This window comes from Thunnus albacares, chromosome 19, assembly GCF_914725855.1.
Source record: "Thunnus albacares chromosome 19, fThuAlb1.1, whole genome shotgun sequence".
Taxonomy (NCBI): domain Eukaryota; kingdom Metazoa; phylum Chordata; class Actinopteri; order Scombriformes; family Scombridae; genus Thunnus; species Thunnus albacares.
The window spans coordinates 11,195,540-11,215,462 of NC_058124.1; the positions used below are offsets into that span (position 1 = coordinate 11,195,540).

The 19,923-nt window shown below is 41.0% G+C and overlaps 1 protein-coding gene across 1 annotated transcript in view; it reads left to right on the forward strand.

Annotated features, from left to right (window-relative positions):
- The window catches only part of LOC122969681 (calcium-binding mitochondrial carrier protein Aralar2), a 50,171-nt gene that overhangs the window by 27,772 nt on the left and 2,476 nt on the right, over positions 1-19,923 (forward strand). The window contains exons 10-17 of the mRNA XM_044335590.1: positions 1,007-1,091; positions 2,233-2,391; positions 4,291-4,343; positions 4,820-4,900; positions 10,804-10,944; positions 14,833-14,971; positions 18,364-18,522; positions 19,685-19,775. Coding sequence (XP_044191525.1) covers positions 1,007-1,091; positions 2,233-2,391; positions 4,291-4,343; positions 4,820-4,900; positions 10,804-10,944; positions 14,833-14,971; positions 18,364-18,522; positions 19,685-19,775 — 908 coding nt within the window. The remainder of the gene's footprint in view (positions 1-1,006; positions 1,092-2,232; positions 2,392-4,290; positions 4,344-4,819; positions 4,901-10,803; positions 10,945-14,832; positions 14,972-18,363; positions 18,523-19,684; positions 19,776-19,923) is intronic.

The following is a 19,923-nucleotide window of genomic DNA, read 5'->3' on the forward strand; positions in this document are numbered from 1 at the left end:
AGGGCTCTGTTGGGCCATATCATCTGTTGCAGGACTCCTTGTTCTTCTTGTCGATGAAGATAGTTCTTTATGACTGTGGCTGTATGTTTGGGGTCGTTGGCATTCTGCAGAATACATTTGGGACTGATCAGACGCCTCCCTGATGGTATTGCATTATGGATAAGAATCTTAAGTGCTTAACACTTTTGCACAGTACTGTATAATTACATACAGGAATCAGATGGGACAGTTACCCAAAAAGATTGCCTTATCAGATCTGTAATGGGCTACAACGGTAGATATTAGTTAATACTTTAATAATAATTTATGCAAACAATCTTTTGTTTATTTTAAAACGTAGAAAATATTCATACATTCTGTATTTCCAACCTACCCAACTGAAAACACACCACACATCTCTTGCAGTAGAACAACAGAAATTTCATGAACAGTATCTTCTAGTTTCAAAGTTCACTAATTCTGGCAGTTTGAACTAATCTATCACATGATCACAATGTGCAGGACTTTGTGTTGCATTCACTCATTATTGTATCTTATTATTATGATACATATTTATGATACTGTAATTTAATACAGAACGTATTGACGACATATTGAACCATCAGTGTGATCTATGACTTTCAACATGTTTTTATTTGCGCATCTCATACATTAAAAACATTTACTTTTCTTGTCAGCATAATTTTAGGAAATGACCATCATGCACAAATGTCCATCATGAAATTGGGACTTGCTGTCAAACACTGTACAGAAAATATGACAAATGATTGATTTAATAGCATGCAATTTAGCTTGCAGATCTGGGGAACTAAATATGTGGCATGCAAAGTTTAATGAGAGACATACTGAAATATTTGTAGATTGGTATAGAGAAATAAATGTCTGAAACAGCCGCTTGTCTTGTGTCATGTCTCTCTCCAGTTGCTCTGTCTGTTTTTTGTTTGCGATATTCAACAAATCACTAATGTCTAATGTCTTCATTGTCTCTTTTCCTCTGTGCGAGCAGCAGTTGGGCAGTGATGGTTCCCGCCCCATCCTAGTCCAGATTGCAGAGTCAGTCTACAGGTTCGCCCTTGGCTCAGTGGCAGGGGGTAAGAGTCACGCCCCATTGGCTCCCCTGCATCCACTTCATCCCACCACCCACCCACCTCACCACCCTGCTTGCCTGCCTACCTGCCTCCCGCCCTCTGCTGTCCTCCTAAGAAAAGGGTGAGAGAGAGAGAGAGAGAGAGAGAGAGGACAATGGCCCCTCTATTGCCCTTTCCTTTGCTTACAAGAACAACGGTCGCTCCCCTGCTTTAAGAGAAGTGCTCCCTCTCTTTCTTGTTCTCGCTCAATCTCTCTCTTCCCCTCTGTCTGCCATCCCTCTCTCTCACTCTGTCCTGTCTCTCGCCTCTCTGCGTACCATGGGAAAACCCTCTTGTGTGGATTCTTTTGTACCTGTGTGAGTGATCAGAAGAGGGAGGATGAGGTGGGGGGTGAAGGGTGGTGCCCAGGCCTTGTGTTTGGCTTCAGACTCCCCACTGTTTTTTTCTACTCCTCCTCCCTTCCTTCATTCCTCCATTCTCCTCCTCCTTCTATCCCAAAGGAGACAGCTTAATAAGGAGGTATGGGTCTGCCATCCCTTCTTTTCTCTCAGTCTCTCTCTAATTAAGCCTGTCGCCTTGGGTCGGTTCTTTTTGTTTGTGTCCGTCTGACTGGCCCGAAGATACCGGGAATCAAAACACTTCCTTCAATGTCTTTCTTAACATTACCTCTACAGACTTCCCCTTCTACCTCTTCCTCCTCCCCTTCCTCTTTCTTCTCTTAAAGGGTCAGTTCACCTAAATTACAAAAAAAACATCTTGTGTCACTCATCTCTATCTATCTATCCAGCTATGTTTTGGTTTGCCACCCCAATATAATGGTGACAGGAAGTTTGCAGCAACATCTCTTTCCAGAAGCAATGTCTCTGTTACTCTTAATAATCCACAGAGCATGCTGTGAACAGTTTTCATAGGAACTGCTTTCTTAGCTATTTAATCTACATTTCTAGCAGGTCATTCCAAATAGTTTGTATGAAATTATTTTCAAAAATGAAAGAAAGGTACAATAAAATCATTATCATCAAAAATTTCCCAAAATAGTGGTATGATTTATACCAGAAAATGGAAATATGTGTTAAAATAAATAGAAAATATTCTCATAACATGCAATCAATATCTTAAATATGTTTTGTTTCATTTTTGGTAGCTGTGGGAGCCACAGCGGTATACCCCATTGATCTGGTGAAGACACGCATGCAGAACCAGAGGAGCAGTGGCTCTCTGGTGGGGGAACTCATGTACAAGAGCAGCTTTGACTGCTTCAAGAAGGTGGTCCGCTACGAGGGCTTCTTCGGCCTTTACCGAGGTCAGTATACTCAAACACAAATTCAAACTTCCATTGTTTATATATCCACATACACTTATTTGTGCTAATTGGTCATGGTCGCAAACTGTACTGTTGGTATCAAGCAGAATTTAGCCTGCATCAATAGCTAGAAAGTATATTATACATTCACTATAATGCACTATAAGTAGTTTGTTCTTCTCGCCGTATAGAAAATCCTCCAACAACAGTATTTCCATGATTGTGGTGGCTACCATGGTCATGCTAGAGAGCAATATACAAATGTAGGTTTAACGTTCAGTATATGTTATTAAGTCCAAACTAAAATAAATTGGCCAAAATCCATCCCACAATTTGTATTTACGGACACAAAAACAACTCACAGGCACCCAAATCCACAAAACAGGTTTTGGAAAAAAAAAAAAAAAAAAAGAGCTGAGATGAGAGAGAAGAAAGAACAAGCGAGTAGTAGGGACAATAAAAGAGAAGAGAAGGGAGAGGAGACGAGTGGAGAAGAAAAGTGTAGGGTGGACAGGAGGGCGGTGTGAGTTCGCCTCTCTGTTGACCTGTCTCCTTTGAAGTGATTAGGTTGGCTGGGGACTTTCAGAGTAGGACAATGAACGTCACACGCAAGGCCACATACCTCTAGGCCTATGTCACAAAATGGTGATGTCGCACGTCTGAACTTACACACTCATACAGACTCGGAGCAGACACACAAGTATGCGGCGTGCAGCAGCAACTACTTGGGCATGCAGGTACGCACATACCAGGGCACGACATCCCTAATGACTACCTGCCCTGTCTTCAGGAACAGGGGTTAGTGTGTCTGTGTCTTTATTGTCGAGGTCTTAGAAGAACTGAAAAAAAAAAAAAGGACTTCTGAAAAACGGTGGCGGGGCCTTTTTAAAATCTCATGATTTTGATTGACAGCACTGGGCTCCCAAGAGGAAACTTGAATGCTTGAATTTCTGTGGGAAACACAAAGGCCATCAAGAATGGAAAGGCTTCACAGACATAGAGACAGACAGGTCTGGCTCCAGATAGATGGCCAGACCGGTATTCTGACCGCCAAACTGTAGTTATGTAATATAAGTTGAAAGTGCCTTCACTGTCAGAAAAATCTGCTTAGTGAAGAATCAGCATCGGAAAACTGGCACAATTACTTTTGTAGTATGATGTTGGGCTCTCTCATAAACAAAACAGCACAGGAGAAACGGTGAGCATCGTTCCAAGATTTTTCCATGTCCGTGTGTTAGTGTGTGTGTGTATAGAATACATGTATATACTGTGTTGAAGAAAGTATGTGAACACTTTAAAAAAATATTTCAAAAATGATTTTGGTTTGCTTTTTTTTATAAGTTCCAGGCAGGATCCTTTAGCCAAGTTCCAAATTGAGTATATGATTATGTGTGTGTGTGTGGCCTCGCTACACACAAACTACTGTAGATTATTAACTGTGTTTGTTACTTTGAGGAAATGTGTGTCTGTGCTTCTTGCCTTTGGGCTGGGTAGGGGGCCAAGTTTCATTGTGCTCTGTTGTGATTATTTTGTTTATTTTTATCCGGCTCTGGGTTGTAATTGAGGTCTGCGTAAACTTTTGGTTGGTTTGTTTTATACTCTCTGCCCTTTTTTCCTATTCTGGGAAGCAGTTTCTCTCTCTTCATCCTCTCTTTACCCCGTCTTCCTCTCTCTCCTGTTGCTACTCTGATGTCCCCACACTCCACATCAGTAGATTTCATTAGCGTCTGGGGGATCTTGCAGGGTCGAACGCATGCAGCGGCAAGCCGCACTTCATGTGGAGTGTGTGGAAGTGGTATATGTATATGTGTGTGTGTGTGTGTGTGTGTGTGTGTGTGTGTGAGTAGGGGGACCACAGCACTCTTTTTTTCTAATCATCTCGTCATTTCCTAATGATAGGTCTGGTACCACAGCTACTGGGTGTGGCGCCCGAGAAAGCCATAAAGCTCACAGTAAGTCACTGCGTTAGCAAACGCAGACATATGCATGCACATTCACACAGACAAAGATCCACGCAGTTCTTCCGTCATTTGATGTTTTATACGTATTTTATTTCATGTGATACACACATGACACACATGTGAATGTGACCACATAACTAAGGGACAGTCAGCAACACTCCAGCGCACCTGCATCTGTTAACTGTCCATCAGGTATCTTCATGAGAAGAAAAGAATTAATTACATCAGTAATACTGTTATTGTTACAACCAATACTTGTTAATAGCACTGATACCAAAGATATAAATGTAAATAAAACAAGGGTATCCTTCAGTGGAAACAAAATATAGTCAATAGTAAAATGTAGTATTAATATCCTATATAAAACATTGTATACTGTGTATAGCCTGTATATTTATATCATGTTACACTATACCAGTTTTAAATTTGTTGGTCTTCGCATGATATTATAACTTTTGTGTTTCCAGGTGAATGACTTTGTGCGAGGAAAGACCAGGCAGAAAGATGGCACAGTCCCTCTGGGTGCTGAGATCCTGGCCGGTGGATGTGTAAGTCACAAATGAGCACTGATTGGCTGGCTTGTACAGCATGCAGGTAACGTGGAGAGTTATGATTAGTCACAACCTGGACAGATTTAAGGATGCTCAAAAAAAGAAGGTTGCATTTTTGATATATAAAGAAATGGTAAAAGTGTTTTGTTGTTTTTGTTTTTTCAAAAAGTCACACTCAACGAACAAAAGTGCTCTTCGGAGTCAAGGGCCTCAAGAATTGTAAGCAATAAGAAAAAATCCAAGGTACTCGGAGTACTGAGTATAATAGTACACCCAATATGACCTACACACAGGGTGTAGACCCTGATGAAGGCTTTTAGCCAAAATGTGTTGGTAGCTGCCATGAAATATTAAATATTATTATCCACAGGACTCAGATTGCATCGAATTTTTCCTCCTTGTTCAGAATTTAAAGAGAGATTGACCATTGATTGTTACATTCAAGAGTTTTTTTTATCCTAACGACTCAAAAGACTCAACAATCTGTGCATTTAGCCAAGACCCTATGTAAGACAATATCATAAGCAGACCTCTCTCTCAGGGACAGTTCCACTACTGGGACCACAGTGGTAATAAGACATTTGGCTTTTTGTGTGATTCCAACTATTTTACAATTTTAAAGGTTTTGGCTTTCACAGCAAAACTGTCAATTCCAATCAAATCTAATTTTAGATTTTATTTTGTGAATTGTGATGTGTAAGTGTACAAAGGATGGATTGGAATACAGCGATAAGGGCTGTGTCTGAAATCACTCCCTCGTTTACTCACCCACTACTCCCTATATAATAGACACTCAATAGTGAGCAGTGAGTTGAGATTTTGGACTTAGCATCATTTTGCGTCATCACTGATAGCTGTAGAGTTGCACAACAGTAATTTTTGCAACTGTAAAATGCATCGTATTATGGGATTGCTAGCGGAAAGTAGTGTTCATGCCGCTGACACTACTTTATCTGTTCCATTGTGGAATTTTTGAGGGCACTATATACGTGTACTGGGCCCTCAAATAAAATGGTGGAGTTTCTCAGCGGTGGTGTTCACACACCTCATCGTGAGCCACTATTTTCTACCTAACACGACATTTTTTTGTTTTACAAAAACAAGCAGAAAAGTAAATGAGGGCTGAAAGTAACGATTATTTTCATTATTGATCAATCTGTCCATTATTTTCTCAATTAATCAATTAGTTGTTTGGTCTATGAAATGTTAGAAAAAGGTAAAAAATGTTGATTACTGTTTCCCAGAGTCCGAGGTGAGTCCAGAAAATAATCATTTGTATTACATTATATTCATTTGAGAGGCTAGAACCAGAGAATTTTTACTTTTTCTTAAGAATAACTAAAAACAATTAATTGAATATCAATTAGCGATTCATTTTCTGTCGATTGACTAAGCTATTAATCGACCAATTGTTGCAGCTCTAAAGTAAATAGTTCACATTGCATTAGACATCGCAGTTATTGGTGCATTAAAGTTGACATTTATGCAGTTTAAGGAGGAGGAGAAAACAGACGTACGTAATGTACAGAAATGTAATGTGAACTGCACTCGCTATACTGTAGACTTCTGCTTCTGTATGTGAATTCTGAATCTGCTTCATCAAACAGTGACAATGTTTAATCATACCTAACATCCACTCCTCTTCACTGATGTAAAACTCTTGGTTCTTGTAAATAAACTTTTCCATCTTTTCCATCAACTTTTACATCTGTCAGACACTGGAACTCCTTAATAATCATTTCTAAGATAAGTTAGAGTTAAACTGTAGAGTTTTTGACCTGTAGTAGTGCTACGGAGCAAGTTTTTTACGAGTCGGTCCCCAGTTTGTTTGTCTCCCGCTAATGGCTTCACATTATGTGTGAACATGGCCCCAGATATTCATCTTGTTTGCAAAAGTCTGCTAGCATTTTACTCAAACACAAGCCAACACTGCATATTTTAGTGTTCACCTTTTTTCCCATAATAACCCAAACACGTTACCTCTCTCTCCCTCTTCATCATCCTGGCTCTTCAAAGTGCACTGTGCTGAAATGATGCTGTGCAGCACACAGACAGTGTGTAGAGTACTAAGGCAGCATACATCTCTTAACTATGTTTACCTGTTTTCTGAGTGCCGCCCTTTTGACAGTTAAGCAGACAGACATGGAGCTGTTTTGAGGCCAGCAGTCACTGTTTGTTGATGGAACGTGTAGAGATCACACATGAAAGAGCGAACGTGCATACTGTACATGTTTTCAGGAGCATGTGCATGTGCGACAAACAGAAGAGCATACAGGTGCACGGACACACACACACACACACACACGCACACATATTTAAGGGAGGAGAAGAAGATTGACAGCGGCTGCTACCTGAGACTCCCACCCCCAGTCTGTTACCTTCTTCCCTCCCATCATAGGTTTTGATCACTGAGCTGTCACAGTCTACCCCCAATGCATGGACACACACACACACACACACACACACACACACACACACACACACACACACACACACAGGTAGTCCACCAAGCTCAGCAGCTTTAGCCTGAGCAAATGAAAGAAGGTCTTTCACTCATGCCTCTTTTGATGCTGGTCACTAAAGCAGGATACACAAGTCATTATGGGTTTAGGCCCACTCAGGCACATTCAATTGACCTTATTAGTTCTGGGAATATGTTTGAAAAATGTTTTAGCACAGCGTATTTACAGGTCTGTTCCGGATAGCGAATTTGTTTTTAAGAAAGAGAAAAGAGTACAGCGCCGCAACTACAAGAAAGCTAATATACTGGAGATATATTGTGCGCCGTACTGGGTGTGAAAAATAGTGGTTGTCTCTTTATACAAGCCATATGGATTCAGAAGCAGAACCATAACAGAAGCAAAGAGAGAGGAGAGGATAAATGTAGAGGAGAGGAGTGTGGATGGATGGATTTTTCCTCTTTTCCTCCGTGAGCCGTCGTGACAGCTCCTTTCATCCTGGCTGAGGCCCCGGTGTTAGTGCTGGCACTGCACTCTGCCTGCCACTTTATCTTACACACACTCACACATAACACGCGCACACTCACACACACACACACATACACATAAGTCGAACCCTCCTGAACTGGGTTTTTAGCGAGGCTCCAGCCACAGCGCATGAAATCTGTTTATATCATTTGGTAGCTGTGAAAGTGTCGGTTTGGACCACAGTGTCAGCCGCGGATCCACAGTCTATAAAGAAGAAGACAGAACGAAAAGGGAGGAAAAATAGAACGGGGGGGACTAGTAATGTTACGTACGCACCTTTTTATTTCAAGCAGCTTCTCTATCTCCGTCCTGTCTCATGCCTCTGCTCCTCTCATCTTTTCTGTTCTTGCTTTTTTTTTAATCTCCTACTACCCTTCTCTGCCCTCTTAAATCTCCTTTTCTCACCTACCCTTTCCTCTCCTCACCTCCTCCTCCTCCTCCTCCTCTTCTTTCTCTCTCTAAACCTGCGGCTGAGCACCATTAAGCTCCAGTGTTGGTTGCCAGTTTCTAATGATTATTTGGTAAGAATGGCATGCTCCGTTGACTGAGCTGGCTGGATGCTTATCTGGCAGTTACTGGCCTGCATTTTAGGGCTTAAGTTACACAAAATACTTACTGGGTCATTGCTGAAAGGAGGAGTGGGGTAAGACTGAGAGTAAAAAGGCAGTAACACTGTGTTAGTATTCATTGTAAATGTATCGCAGTTTGAATGGTTAGTTTAAGTCTTTGTAATGGCTCTCTTATTCAGGCCTGACGTGAATTATGAAAACATTATCAGAGAATCTAGCACACAACACACACACACACACACATACACACACACACCGGGACCTGCACATGTAGCACGAAGGCTGTTCAGCACAAATAAAAGTGTGATTGTTATTTATGGATGGTGGTTAATGTTTTTAGCTGGTGCTAATCTGTTGTGTGTGGCTTGAAGTGAATGGTTGGCGTGCGTGTGCCTAGTTGTTTTGGGAGAAGGGGAGTCCTCCAAATTTTACTAAGCTTTTCTGCTCTCCAACAAACACACACACACATAGCCAGGAGCTGTGATGCGTGCATAAGGTGCTGACGTCCCAGGTTTTTAAGGATCACCTTGCCTTGTAATTACCCGGGAATCATCAGAGAGCTGCCGACACCGTCAACCCATAATCACAACTCTAAACCTCTCTGCCTCAACCCCGACCTTCCCTCACTTCTCTTGTTTTGTCTACTCCTATCTCTGTTTCTGTCTCACTATCTCTCTCTCTCTCTCTCTCTCTCTCTCATTAGCCCTCTCTGTTTATTTGTCTGATTCTCTCCCGTCCTCTCAAAGTTCAACATTTCCGAGTTATTTTCCACAGTTAAGTAGGAATCTGCTGAAACAGGGCACGGGACGGTGACTCGCACAAAAAAAGCTTTGCACTGTCACTCATTTTATCTCATGTTGTTGGGGCTAATTGTCAGCTCATCTCTCTAAACGATGTTGTTGTTTACTCTCCTTGAGTAAACAACATCTCCATCTCCTCCATCTCCAGTCTCATTAGTATCCAGTTGAAGCAGCCAGCACTGCTAGGGGCCAGAACCAATAGCCTCTTAATGCTCGCGCTATTAGCCAGCATGTAATCAACTAGGTTATTTTCCATAAAACAAGTCATAAAGACTTAGCTGTGAGATATAGCGGCTTTGGAGCGGCGGCCCTCCTGCTATTCACAGCCTCTTGTTGGTTCTGGAAGGGAAGCTGAAGCCCACTGTATTCAGTGTTATTTAAAAAAGCAGCTGCACACACCTTCAATGAGACGATTATGATTGCTCTCTTTCTCTCCTCCCACTCTTCTCTTAGGCAATATATGGTAACATTTAAATCTGAGGGACTTTGAGCAAAAAAAAAAAAAAAAAATTGCCCGTGTTGCAGATTGGAGCTTGATGCCTTCCTGTAAGGCATGAGTCGATGAACACAATCCATCATTCATAACGAAGCGAATGAAGGAAGAAGGGGGGGTGGGAGAGAAACAACAACAAACAGACCAGGCCTATTTAAGACAGAGATGGCGCCATGGCAACCGATTGCTATCTAATTGCGATGTGCCGCCCTTTTGCGTGTAGCTACAGTAACCACTGGCAACCGTAGTGAGAGAGAGACAATATTAGAGAAGATGAGAGAGATCGTTTGAGAGGAGGTCAAAGAAAGAAACAGAGTGACAGAAAGAGAGACAATACTCTAAAGATGGCAGAGGAAGAGACCGAAACAATGAAAGGGAACATTAGAGACAGAGAAGTAAGTCAGACAAACACTGTAAAAATTTCACAGTATTTGGAAGAATTCTGGAAATGCTGTCAAGTTCCCTGACTAGACACACTTAAAGGTTTGTTTTGCCACAACTCTACCACAGCTACCTCTTATACTTAAAAGCCCTGCCGACCTGAAAGGCAAAGAAACCAGTCTGAACTTGCTGCAATATTGTTTCCCTCCCTTCACAAGTACAGGTTTTGAGAATGGTGTAAAGTGAGAGGTTAGACAGAAAAAGAGAAGTCAGAGTCCCCGCAGGGTCTTTGTGATGAAGACAAACAGCTGACAGACTCGACTGCATCAGCTGAATTCCCGGTACTCTCCTGTACTCTCCTCCTCTCTACATGTTTGTTTTGCAGCTGGTTGCTGAGGCTGCACTACTGTTAAAATTACATCACTTATTATTGTGTACAAGTAGGAAAAGTTGTTACAGACCACAGTTCATTAATCTTGATTTATTCAAATGTTTGTTTTTTTTTTAAAATTAATTTGTTGAAATTAACCCTTCTCTTCAATGGAGCTCAGGCAACACACATAAAATCTCACATAGATGAAATAAATATTAAAATTAGGTGTTTCTAGTCCGTTTCTTTTTTTCTTTATGTTAATTATTTTCATTTCTTTTCGACTCTCTGTTCCTCCAGGCTGGTGGCTCCCAGGTGATCTTCACCAACCCGCTGGAGATAGTAAAGATCCGTCTGCAGGTGGCAGGAGAGATCACCACGGGGCCGAGGGTCAGTGCCCTGTCTGTCATCAGAGACCTTGGCTTCTTCGGACTTTACAAGGTGGGAAACATTGTTGGGGTCAGAGGTGCATGTATAAATCATCACACACACACACAATGCAACCAGACCTGATGGGCTCATGTTTTTGTAGGTGTTGTTCATGTTGTGGTTGCTGACATGGCGCTGTATTACTCATTGTTTTAATCTTCACTGGCTGTGTGACCCGTGTCTGAGCCACACATCATAGAGTTGCAGTTTTTTATGGTTTAAAAGTGCTGCAGTATTTTTGCAGTGTTCAGTTTTTAAGACATTTGCATTTAATACATGAAATATAAATGCAATATTAATACATAATGAATCAAGAGAGGCATCTCTGTTGAAATACAAAGAAATTTGCATCTCAGCAGTTAATTTCACTTATTCTGATGTCTGTCTTGGTGGCCATTTTTGCGGTTATTTAAAGTTATTAGATATTAATGCTAACGCCCATTTCATACTAAACAAACAAGGTTGTGCGCAGAATGAAGAGCAGCACTTTATCCTACAAAGCAGCTAACTAGGATGCTATATTAGATAATCACAATATTAAGCGGTATCCTTGTCCTCTCTTGATATTTTCTGACATGCTTGACATTTTTACTCAAGTCGTGGTTGGTTTGGAAAGTAGTTACATAATTCCAGGAATTCAGAGGTGGACAAAATTTATTTTTCAACCATTCTTCTCTACAGTATAATTGTCACTGTGACAAGTTTCATCACAAAACCACTTAGTGTGCACTGCTATGACTCCCACAACTGCTGCTGTAAGGGTTTTCTTTTTTTAAATATTTGCATTATCTTGCAAATATAAAAATAATTAGAAAAAGATTAATAAACAAATTTGAATGAATGCATGGTTGCCTCACTCATATCTAAAACTCTTCTAACTCTGGCAGCTGCAGTGCAGCGATGCTGGAGCTATGACACTGCTGAGCTCTGCCAGGTGGACATTAGAGGTTGGACTCCCGACACCTAAAACGTTCTGATAGCTTATTAGAGGAGGTAAAATACTTGTTGATGAGAGCTGCGTCATCGTAACAGCCTCTTGGTCCATATGTCCACACATACTTTTTCATTTGTCTCTGTCTCAACTAATATGTAAGCATGTAGAAATAATGATGCAAGATACAGTGTTTAGGATGTTCATTGGATGGATTGGACTTTTTTGATGATGAAACACTTGGAAAGTTGACATAACTGTATTCAGGCGGTTTCCCATTTGAAATAGAAAATTGCATTTTATCTTTTTAAATGAAAAGTACAACCTTGGACAGAGCCCAAAGCCATAATAGATTGCACGTTATCCTGTATTCATGTTTGATTTGTTTCTACTCAGTTAATAGTCAAATTGTTGCCAGACATCCAATATCCACTCTATTGTATTTTCATCAGCTTCACAACTTCACAACAATCCATTATTTCTCATTACTGTTATGACTAAATCGTATGTGATTTTTCTATTAACTATTGTACAATTATACATTACCTTACCCCACATCAGCTATCATTTAAATCAACAATTCCATGTGGTCTTCTGTTCAAGAACAAGAAAAGGCACAATTCACGCTAAAAGCTGTATTTAACCTTAATTGCCATAATTGGTATTTTTCAATGGCACAGGGCTAAAAATTACAGTGCACTGTTTGAACATATTAGGGGAGTGTGATATTATGCGCCCAACACATTGTAAAGTAAGCACGAAAGATTATAATGTCATATTAGGCGCTAATATGGCAATACTGTTGTGTTTTAGACGTATTTTCTTGGTACCGATGACCTGAGAGCAGAGCCACACGGCAAACTTTTTCTGTATTTGTCTTTCTTATACACACACACACACACACACACACACGTGCCAATACACACACACGTGCCAACACACACACATGCCAACACACACACACACACAGTTCTGGATTTGGAAGCTATCAATTAAAGAGAAGAGCTGTAGGAATCAATGAACGAACTGTGGCTACTGCTAACATTAGCAGCTCAACTGGCTAGACAAGGACAGCCCTCAGGGTGAAACAGAGCCTAATGTCTAATTAAATTACATAAATTAGTCCTAATGGAGCTTGGCAGGAGAGATTCTGCTTCAAATGTAAACACAATCAACTGTGAAAATGTCAATCTCATACCTGTGGTTGTATTAATTTCCCTCATTTTACTTAAATAAGATGATTTTTGTTTGTGTTTTCAAATTCTAAATAGAGAACTATCTTCAGCTGGTTATTTACTACACCGGACCCTATCACTAGATGTTTCCCAGGCTTATCTGTGTGCTGTCTCTGTCTGTGTGCTGATGTGGCCACCTGTCAGCACAGACAACTTCCATGTAAACCTTTTGGTTCTGTTAACAAGGCTGTAAAAGTATGTGGAGTCTCCTCTTGTCTCGTCTACCTGCCGACCTGTTCCTGTGTGTGTGTGTGTGTGTGTGTGTGTGTGTCCATATAACTATTGTCTCCATTCAACTGTCTGTGAGAATGCTGCTCAGTGCTGCGTTACCCATAAGAGTGTGGTGTTTAAACGTGCGCATGTCCGTGCACACACTTTTGCGCTCGTCTTCCTGCTCCGTGCACGGAGAGGAGACAAAGTGCATTGAGAAAGCCGTAGCAGTGTTGGCGGTGGTGGTAGAGGGGGGGAAGGTGGGGAGGAGACGAGCTCCAGCCTGCAAGCCCCAGACGGGCTGGCTCCGGAGGGGCTGCACCCAGGCACAGAGCTGCCTTTGTCAGGGTAATTATCCTGAAGCTCACCCTCCGTTGGTGGAGCTACGGGTCGGTAGGGTGGCTAACACTCTAGCGCCACCATTCATCACTGGGGGAAAGTTGTCATTGTAGGAATATGGCTCCAGATGATGTTTCATGGATATGAAGTCATTATATTTAAGCTGAATAATGTGCAAGAAGTGAATCAGATAGATTTGCATTTTGCCTATTCTCACTAAACAAAGTCATGCATTTCATCTCGGCACAAAAGGATTAATGTGGACATATTTGCATACTCTCTCTGGGTTCGTTCTGCCAGTGAATTAGCCAACCCAACCCAACACCATTACCCTGGTATTAAGGCTTCTGGTCCCAGTCGCTGTGACGCTGCTTGTCTGTCCCGCCACGATACAATCTCCCAGCTTTCAGCAGCACTCGGGCCCCAGCCAGCGAACAAGAGGGACAGGCAGACAAGAAGTGCCAGAGGAAAGAGAGGGAAAGAGATAGCCCAGGTATCTGCCAATCCTCTCTGTGTGTGTGTGTGTGTGTGTGTGTGTGTGTGTGTGTGTGTGTGTGTGTGTGTGTGTGTAGGAACCAAAGGATTATCCCATAGGAGTTAAATGAAGCCTGTCCAAAACAGGGAGACCCTGCCCAGCTCTTTAAACGCTTTCTGTTGACTGTAGTTGCTGTATCAAGAAGGTGGCAGCAGGCCAACAGGCTTGAAATGCATCAGGAAACTCAATAGGCTTGATGATATAGTGTTGTTTACAGTGGCAGACAAGGAGCCATCTTCTCTTTTCCCCCACCCTAGATTTATTTCATTCAGCCGGTCTGTTTTTTTTTTTCTTGGTTTTGGAGCTGCCTACCTCACCTGCTGCTGAAGACAGCATATGGAGCGTTTGCATATGGAGACACATGATTTGTCTGGCATGATGTGGTGGTGATACTTCACGTTAGAGTTCCAGGAGTCTTTTGGAAGTAGGTCTTTGGCATTTGAGCATCTGGACAGTTGATGTTTCACATTGTGGCTTGAACAAAACAATCCATCTTTAGAGAGCCCAGCCAGCAGGCAAGGTTTGAATCCCCCAAGCTCCATCGCTCTTCCTCTGCTCCCTTTTCTTTTTTATCTTTGTTTTCTCTTTCTGAACGTTCACCTCCCAACCCAATATTATGACCTGAAATATTTCTTTGTGTCTTTCTCCAGGGTTCCAAAGCTTGTTTCCTGCGGGACATCCCCTTCTCAGCCATCTACTTCCCCTGCTATGCCCACGGCAAAGCTTACTTCACTGATGAGGATGGACGGATAGGGCCAGCCAAGATGCTGTTAGCTGGAGCTCTGGCAGGTAAAACACTTGATCCCCTCCCGCCTTTATACTCCAGCCGACAAGGGATAGAGAACTTTAATCAAGCTTAAATATAACAGGGAGTCTTAAATTCCCAAATAACATTAGAATTGTCCCTGCGGGATCCTTTGGATAACAATCAAAATCAAAAGCACTTATGTGTGCTTTGTGAGATGTTGTAGTGACCACATCCTGAACATGTACACAAGAATAGGAAGAGATGCTTAAAAATAGTAAATTGCCTTTTAATATATTTCATTTAAACGGTGAAAGCAAATATTTCTTGTTTTTTACTCTGGAAATCTACATTATTGCTTTTTATATTTGATTCTTACCGGTAGTAGCGGGTCTTAAATAATGTGACATGAAATATAAAGTGTTTATATATTTGTGGGGTTACACAAAGTGGAAGTTCTCTGCTGAGACTTTGTCCAACATTTTTAAACTAGGCCACCACTTGAGAAAGGTTATTCAGGTCTCAGTGAGGGTGCTCATATAATTCTGAGGGGTCACAATATGATTGGAAAAGGAACAAAAATGAAAAATGAAATTTTATTTTTGACCTTTCTCTATTTGATTTTATTTTTTTTTTGCTTTTTTCTCCTGGATAATGCTAAAATCCTACAAATGAAACAATCTGAAGAGGAAGAATCACAACTCAATTGGACCATTACTGCCAACACGGCATTAATGGTCCAATTAATGCCATATTACATTTGTAGATTATGATGACATATAAAATATCCGACCATCCCTAGTGAACCGAAGTCAGCTTCAGTCCCTGAATAGGTGCGCGGAGCCTTAGAGTTCATGAAAAGAAATGTTCAGAACAAAGTGTGAGAGCAGGTCTCACTCTGCTCTCGCCTCAGACCTCCACAGGCTGCAGTAACAGTAGCAGAGCTCAGAGTTTGGAAGCCAGGCAGCCTCTGACCGCAGGCTCCATGGCGGTAGCTGCTAATTAGAGTGCTGCTCAGTGATTGGGGACTGAGGTTTTGGAGCCCTGCAGCAGGGAAGCGCCTCAGATGCCTGCCAACCAGGCCGGCAGGGAGGCTTTCCAATCCTAATATGTTGTACATGCACATACACGCATGCATGCAAGCACACACACCGACACAAACTGCTGTGTGCTTACTTAATGCATGTTTCATCCTGTAAGAATGCATACAGTCCTGTTTGTACTATATGTGCAGGGTTTTAATATTTGATTTATCCTAAAGAAAACATTAACAACAGCCCAGCACTCAAGTTAAAAAGCTTTTGAACATTTGCATAAAAAAAAAGTAATATTTGTTTTTGAATCTTCAGAGATGTGTCAGCCGCAGCGCTCTCTTTTTGACGCAGAGGCATGGCACAACACTGAAAAATCATAAATTCTTTCTCCATCCTTCGTTTTTTTTTTTTTACTTCGGTTTCTCACCACAAGACTGGCAGCCACGGCCCACAGACTCCAAGTTGAAACGAGCTCCATGATTTCTTAATTTTTTTCGTTACTGCGACACATTTATCATCCTTCTTTCACATACATTTATCAGCGGTTTCAGCATTCTGGCAATTAGTGTTTTACAGTCAGCACAGGAAATTGAATTACATGCTGAGTTTGTTCAGCATTATTTAGTCAGGCATTACTCCGGTCTGTGAAGAACATAGTGTTGGCCATCTCTAACTCGCATTAGCTCTTTATATGAGTGAGAATTATGCAGGGAGTGTTTGACTTTATTAGCTGTGAGGTGTGAAAAATATAAGTGTTGTTAAGTCTGTTCCTTCGTCAATAATTCGACAACTACGGGCCACATTAGCATGAAAACCGTTATGAATATTATTAATGGTCCCCAGAGAGAAGCTCTTACCTTTACACTAGAGCAGCTAGCAGGTCAAACATTTCAACTACACAAACTAAAGTTTGGATTTTAATCATGTAGAGCTGAAACAATTAGTCAGTTAATCAGTATTGTATGTAATATGTTGATGAATTGTTTAAGCCACTTTTCAATACTAGATATGAGTAAATTCAAAAATATTTGGTGTTTCCAGCTCCAAAAATGTGAGTATTTGCTGCCCTTCTCTGTTCTGTATCAATGTAAAAGGTTCTTTAGGTTTTAAACTGTTCAAGACACTTGAAGACGTCATCTTGGGAAACTGTGATGGGCATCTTTCACATTTTTGTGAAAGATGTCCATCACAATTTTTTTGACTTTTTTCTTTTAGACAAAACAATCAGTTAATTGATAAAATTATCCACAGATAAATTGTTCATGAAAATAATAGTTATTTGCAGCCATATAGTCATTGATTCATTTTTCAACACTTTTCATGCTTAAAAGAAATATTAAATAATTCATATTTAAGGATTTAGTGTGAATCGATATCCTTATACCGCTTTTAAAAGACTCCATAGTAATATATGATATACGGTTGTGTCATTATATCTCCATTTCCAACTATTTTCTACCACATCTCAAAATCCACAGGAAACATCTGATTTATTGGCCAAGTATGCAAGGAGAATGACTTTGTTTTGTGGTGGTTCTACTATTTATACACAGTTTCAAGAAGACACATAGACATACAGCCAAACGTCAGAACAACAAAGCTGAACATAAACATGTTATGCACATATTAGGTACAGGTCAAACATCCTCCTCTCCTCTCCTCTCCTCTCCTCTCCTCTCCTCTCCTCTCCTCTCCTCTCCTCTCCTCTCCTCTCCTCAGTTCAGTGCAGGTGGTCAGTCACCACCGCCAGTCTGCTACCTAATGCTGAGTTGATCAGGCCCGCTGAATAGCTCGTTTGGCCGCTACAAAAACCAAGAAGTCAGAGTAAATCGTCAAGAGGGCAGTTGATGGTAATGACCGAGCCATCAATGATTGAGCCCATTCATGGCTGAAGTGGATGGAGTGGGGGCTCTGCAGTCACTCCCTTCAGTCAGCCAGTCACTTTCACAGGCACACGGGGCACAGTGTGCATTGCTCTCATTACCGTCCATTGTCTGGGCCCTTTCAAACGGCTGTAAGAAAAGTGGGAGAGAGAGGAAAGGAAGAGAAAAGGTAGAGATTAAATAATGGCCTTGCTGGTGGTATGGATTGGTTGATGGTGAAGTGATAGGAACTGGCCCCTACTTGTGTCTGGTGTACGTACGCGGCTGACTTACTGCAAGATGGTCAAGACCCAAGATGAGCGAACAAAGAACGATAGAACCACTCTATCAGATGCAGTTTACGATGATATGCAAGATTTCAATTGATCGCTGATGGCTGCTTTCTACAAATCATCTCATTTGTTGGGGGCTGATTTTAAATGTCTGCTCTATTTAGAATCAAACACATCAGGCTGCATAAAAAAAAAAATCAATAAAAAGTGTCATATGAGTAAACTCTTCTTGCATTCTTCTCCCCAGGCATGCCAGCGGCCTCTCTGGTGACCCCGGCGGACGTGATCAAGACCAGGCTACAGGTGGCGGCGCGTGCTGGCCAGACCACCTACAGCGGCCTGGTGGACTGCTTCTGGAAGATTCTTAGAGAAGAGGGACCCCGAGCTTTCTGGAAAGGAGCTGGAGGTATGTTTGCTGACGTGATGATAAAGAGTCAACCATCATGATCATATACAAAGACATCATTTGTACACTTTTCAAACTCCTTACAGCCTCATGTTTTGTTTGATACGGTCACTTGTCATCTTGAATTATCACCGTGCACCGATCAATAAGCTCACAGGCAGTAAGAAGAGGTTTTTAGCCCCGAGTTTTACCTCTCAGGCTACATACAGGTTGCAGTATATTATTGCTGGAGGTTGTTAGGAAAGTATGCTTGAGAGGAAGACTGCAGGCACTATTCAAGACTGAAAATAGTACTTCCACCTCTTCTGCCTGTTTTTGGGATGAAAAAAATATATTTTGTATATTTTTATTTACAGTTTATATTTTCCCAAAAAGATAGAAAGCTAGAATTGAATATCAATTAAAGATAAAGCAGTGAAGGACTGAGCTCTTTGTTTTAAAGACACAAAACATTATCTACAAAGTATTGAGTCACTATCAGAGAGGACTGAACAGGATTTTAAGTATTATATTAACAATACAGAGATTTACAGACTTCTTATATTTACATATTGTAAACTGGACGGTGTATCAGTCTGAAAGAAGAACAGCAGATTAGTGCAATGTGGCATCTCAATGACAAAGAAGATGAGTTTCACTTTGTTTTCTTTTGTCCTTCACTTGGAACTACACAATACTGTGTTTAGTAAGATAAAAACAGAAATTGATTTTGTAAATGTGAATGTACACAAAGACTAAGTTGGCTGTTGTACGTGAGGACAAAAAAGCCCTTTATCAGGACAAACTGTCTTCTGCTATTCAATGCACAAATTATTTGAAAGTATATGAAAGTAATAATGTTATAAAACATTTTTCTTTTGCTTTTGTGTATGTGTTTTCCAGAAGATGAATTTCACTGCATATTTTTTTTATGTTTGATAAGTACTGGTGTCTTTGTGGGAGGCCAAATACACAGCAGTAAAAACTAACTAACCAATAACTAACTACAAAATGTTTAAACACCACAAACACATTTTTTGTTATAAAATATGATGATAACCAATTTAATCATAATTTCTGATTTCATGGTGTCCACCCCCCCCTTCTCAAACCAAACCTGCACCCTTGATTATGTGCTTGTGTAGATTAGCGTCTTTGAATAAACAGATTTCCGTCTCCGCAGCTCGAGTGTTTCGATCTTCGCCTCAGTTTGGCGTGACCCTGGTGACCTATGAGCTCCTGCAGCGCTGGTTCTACATCGACTTTGGAGGACAGTAAGTCTCCTTCTCTTCCGCTTAGTTACATGTTTACTGTCAATCACACTACAGTAAACTTCCTCTAAAACATTTCTGATGCTTGATTGTAGTTATTTCAGTTTTAAGACAGAAGCCTGCAGATTGTTCATCCCCTTTATCAAAGACC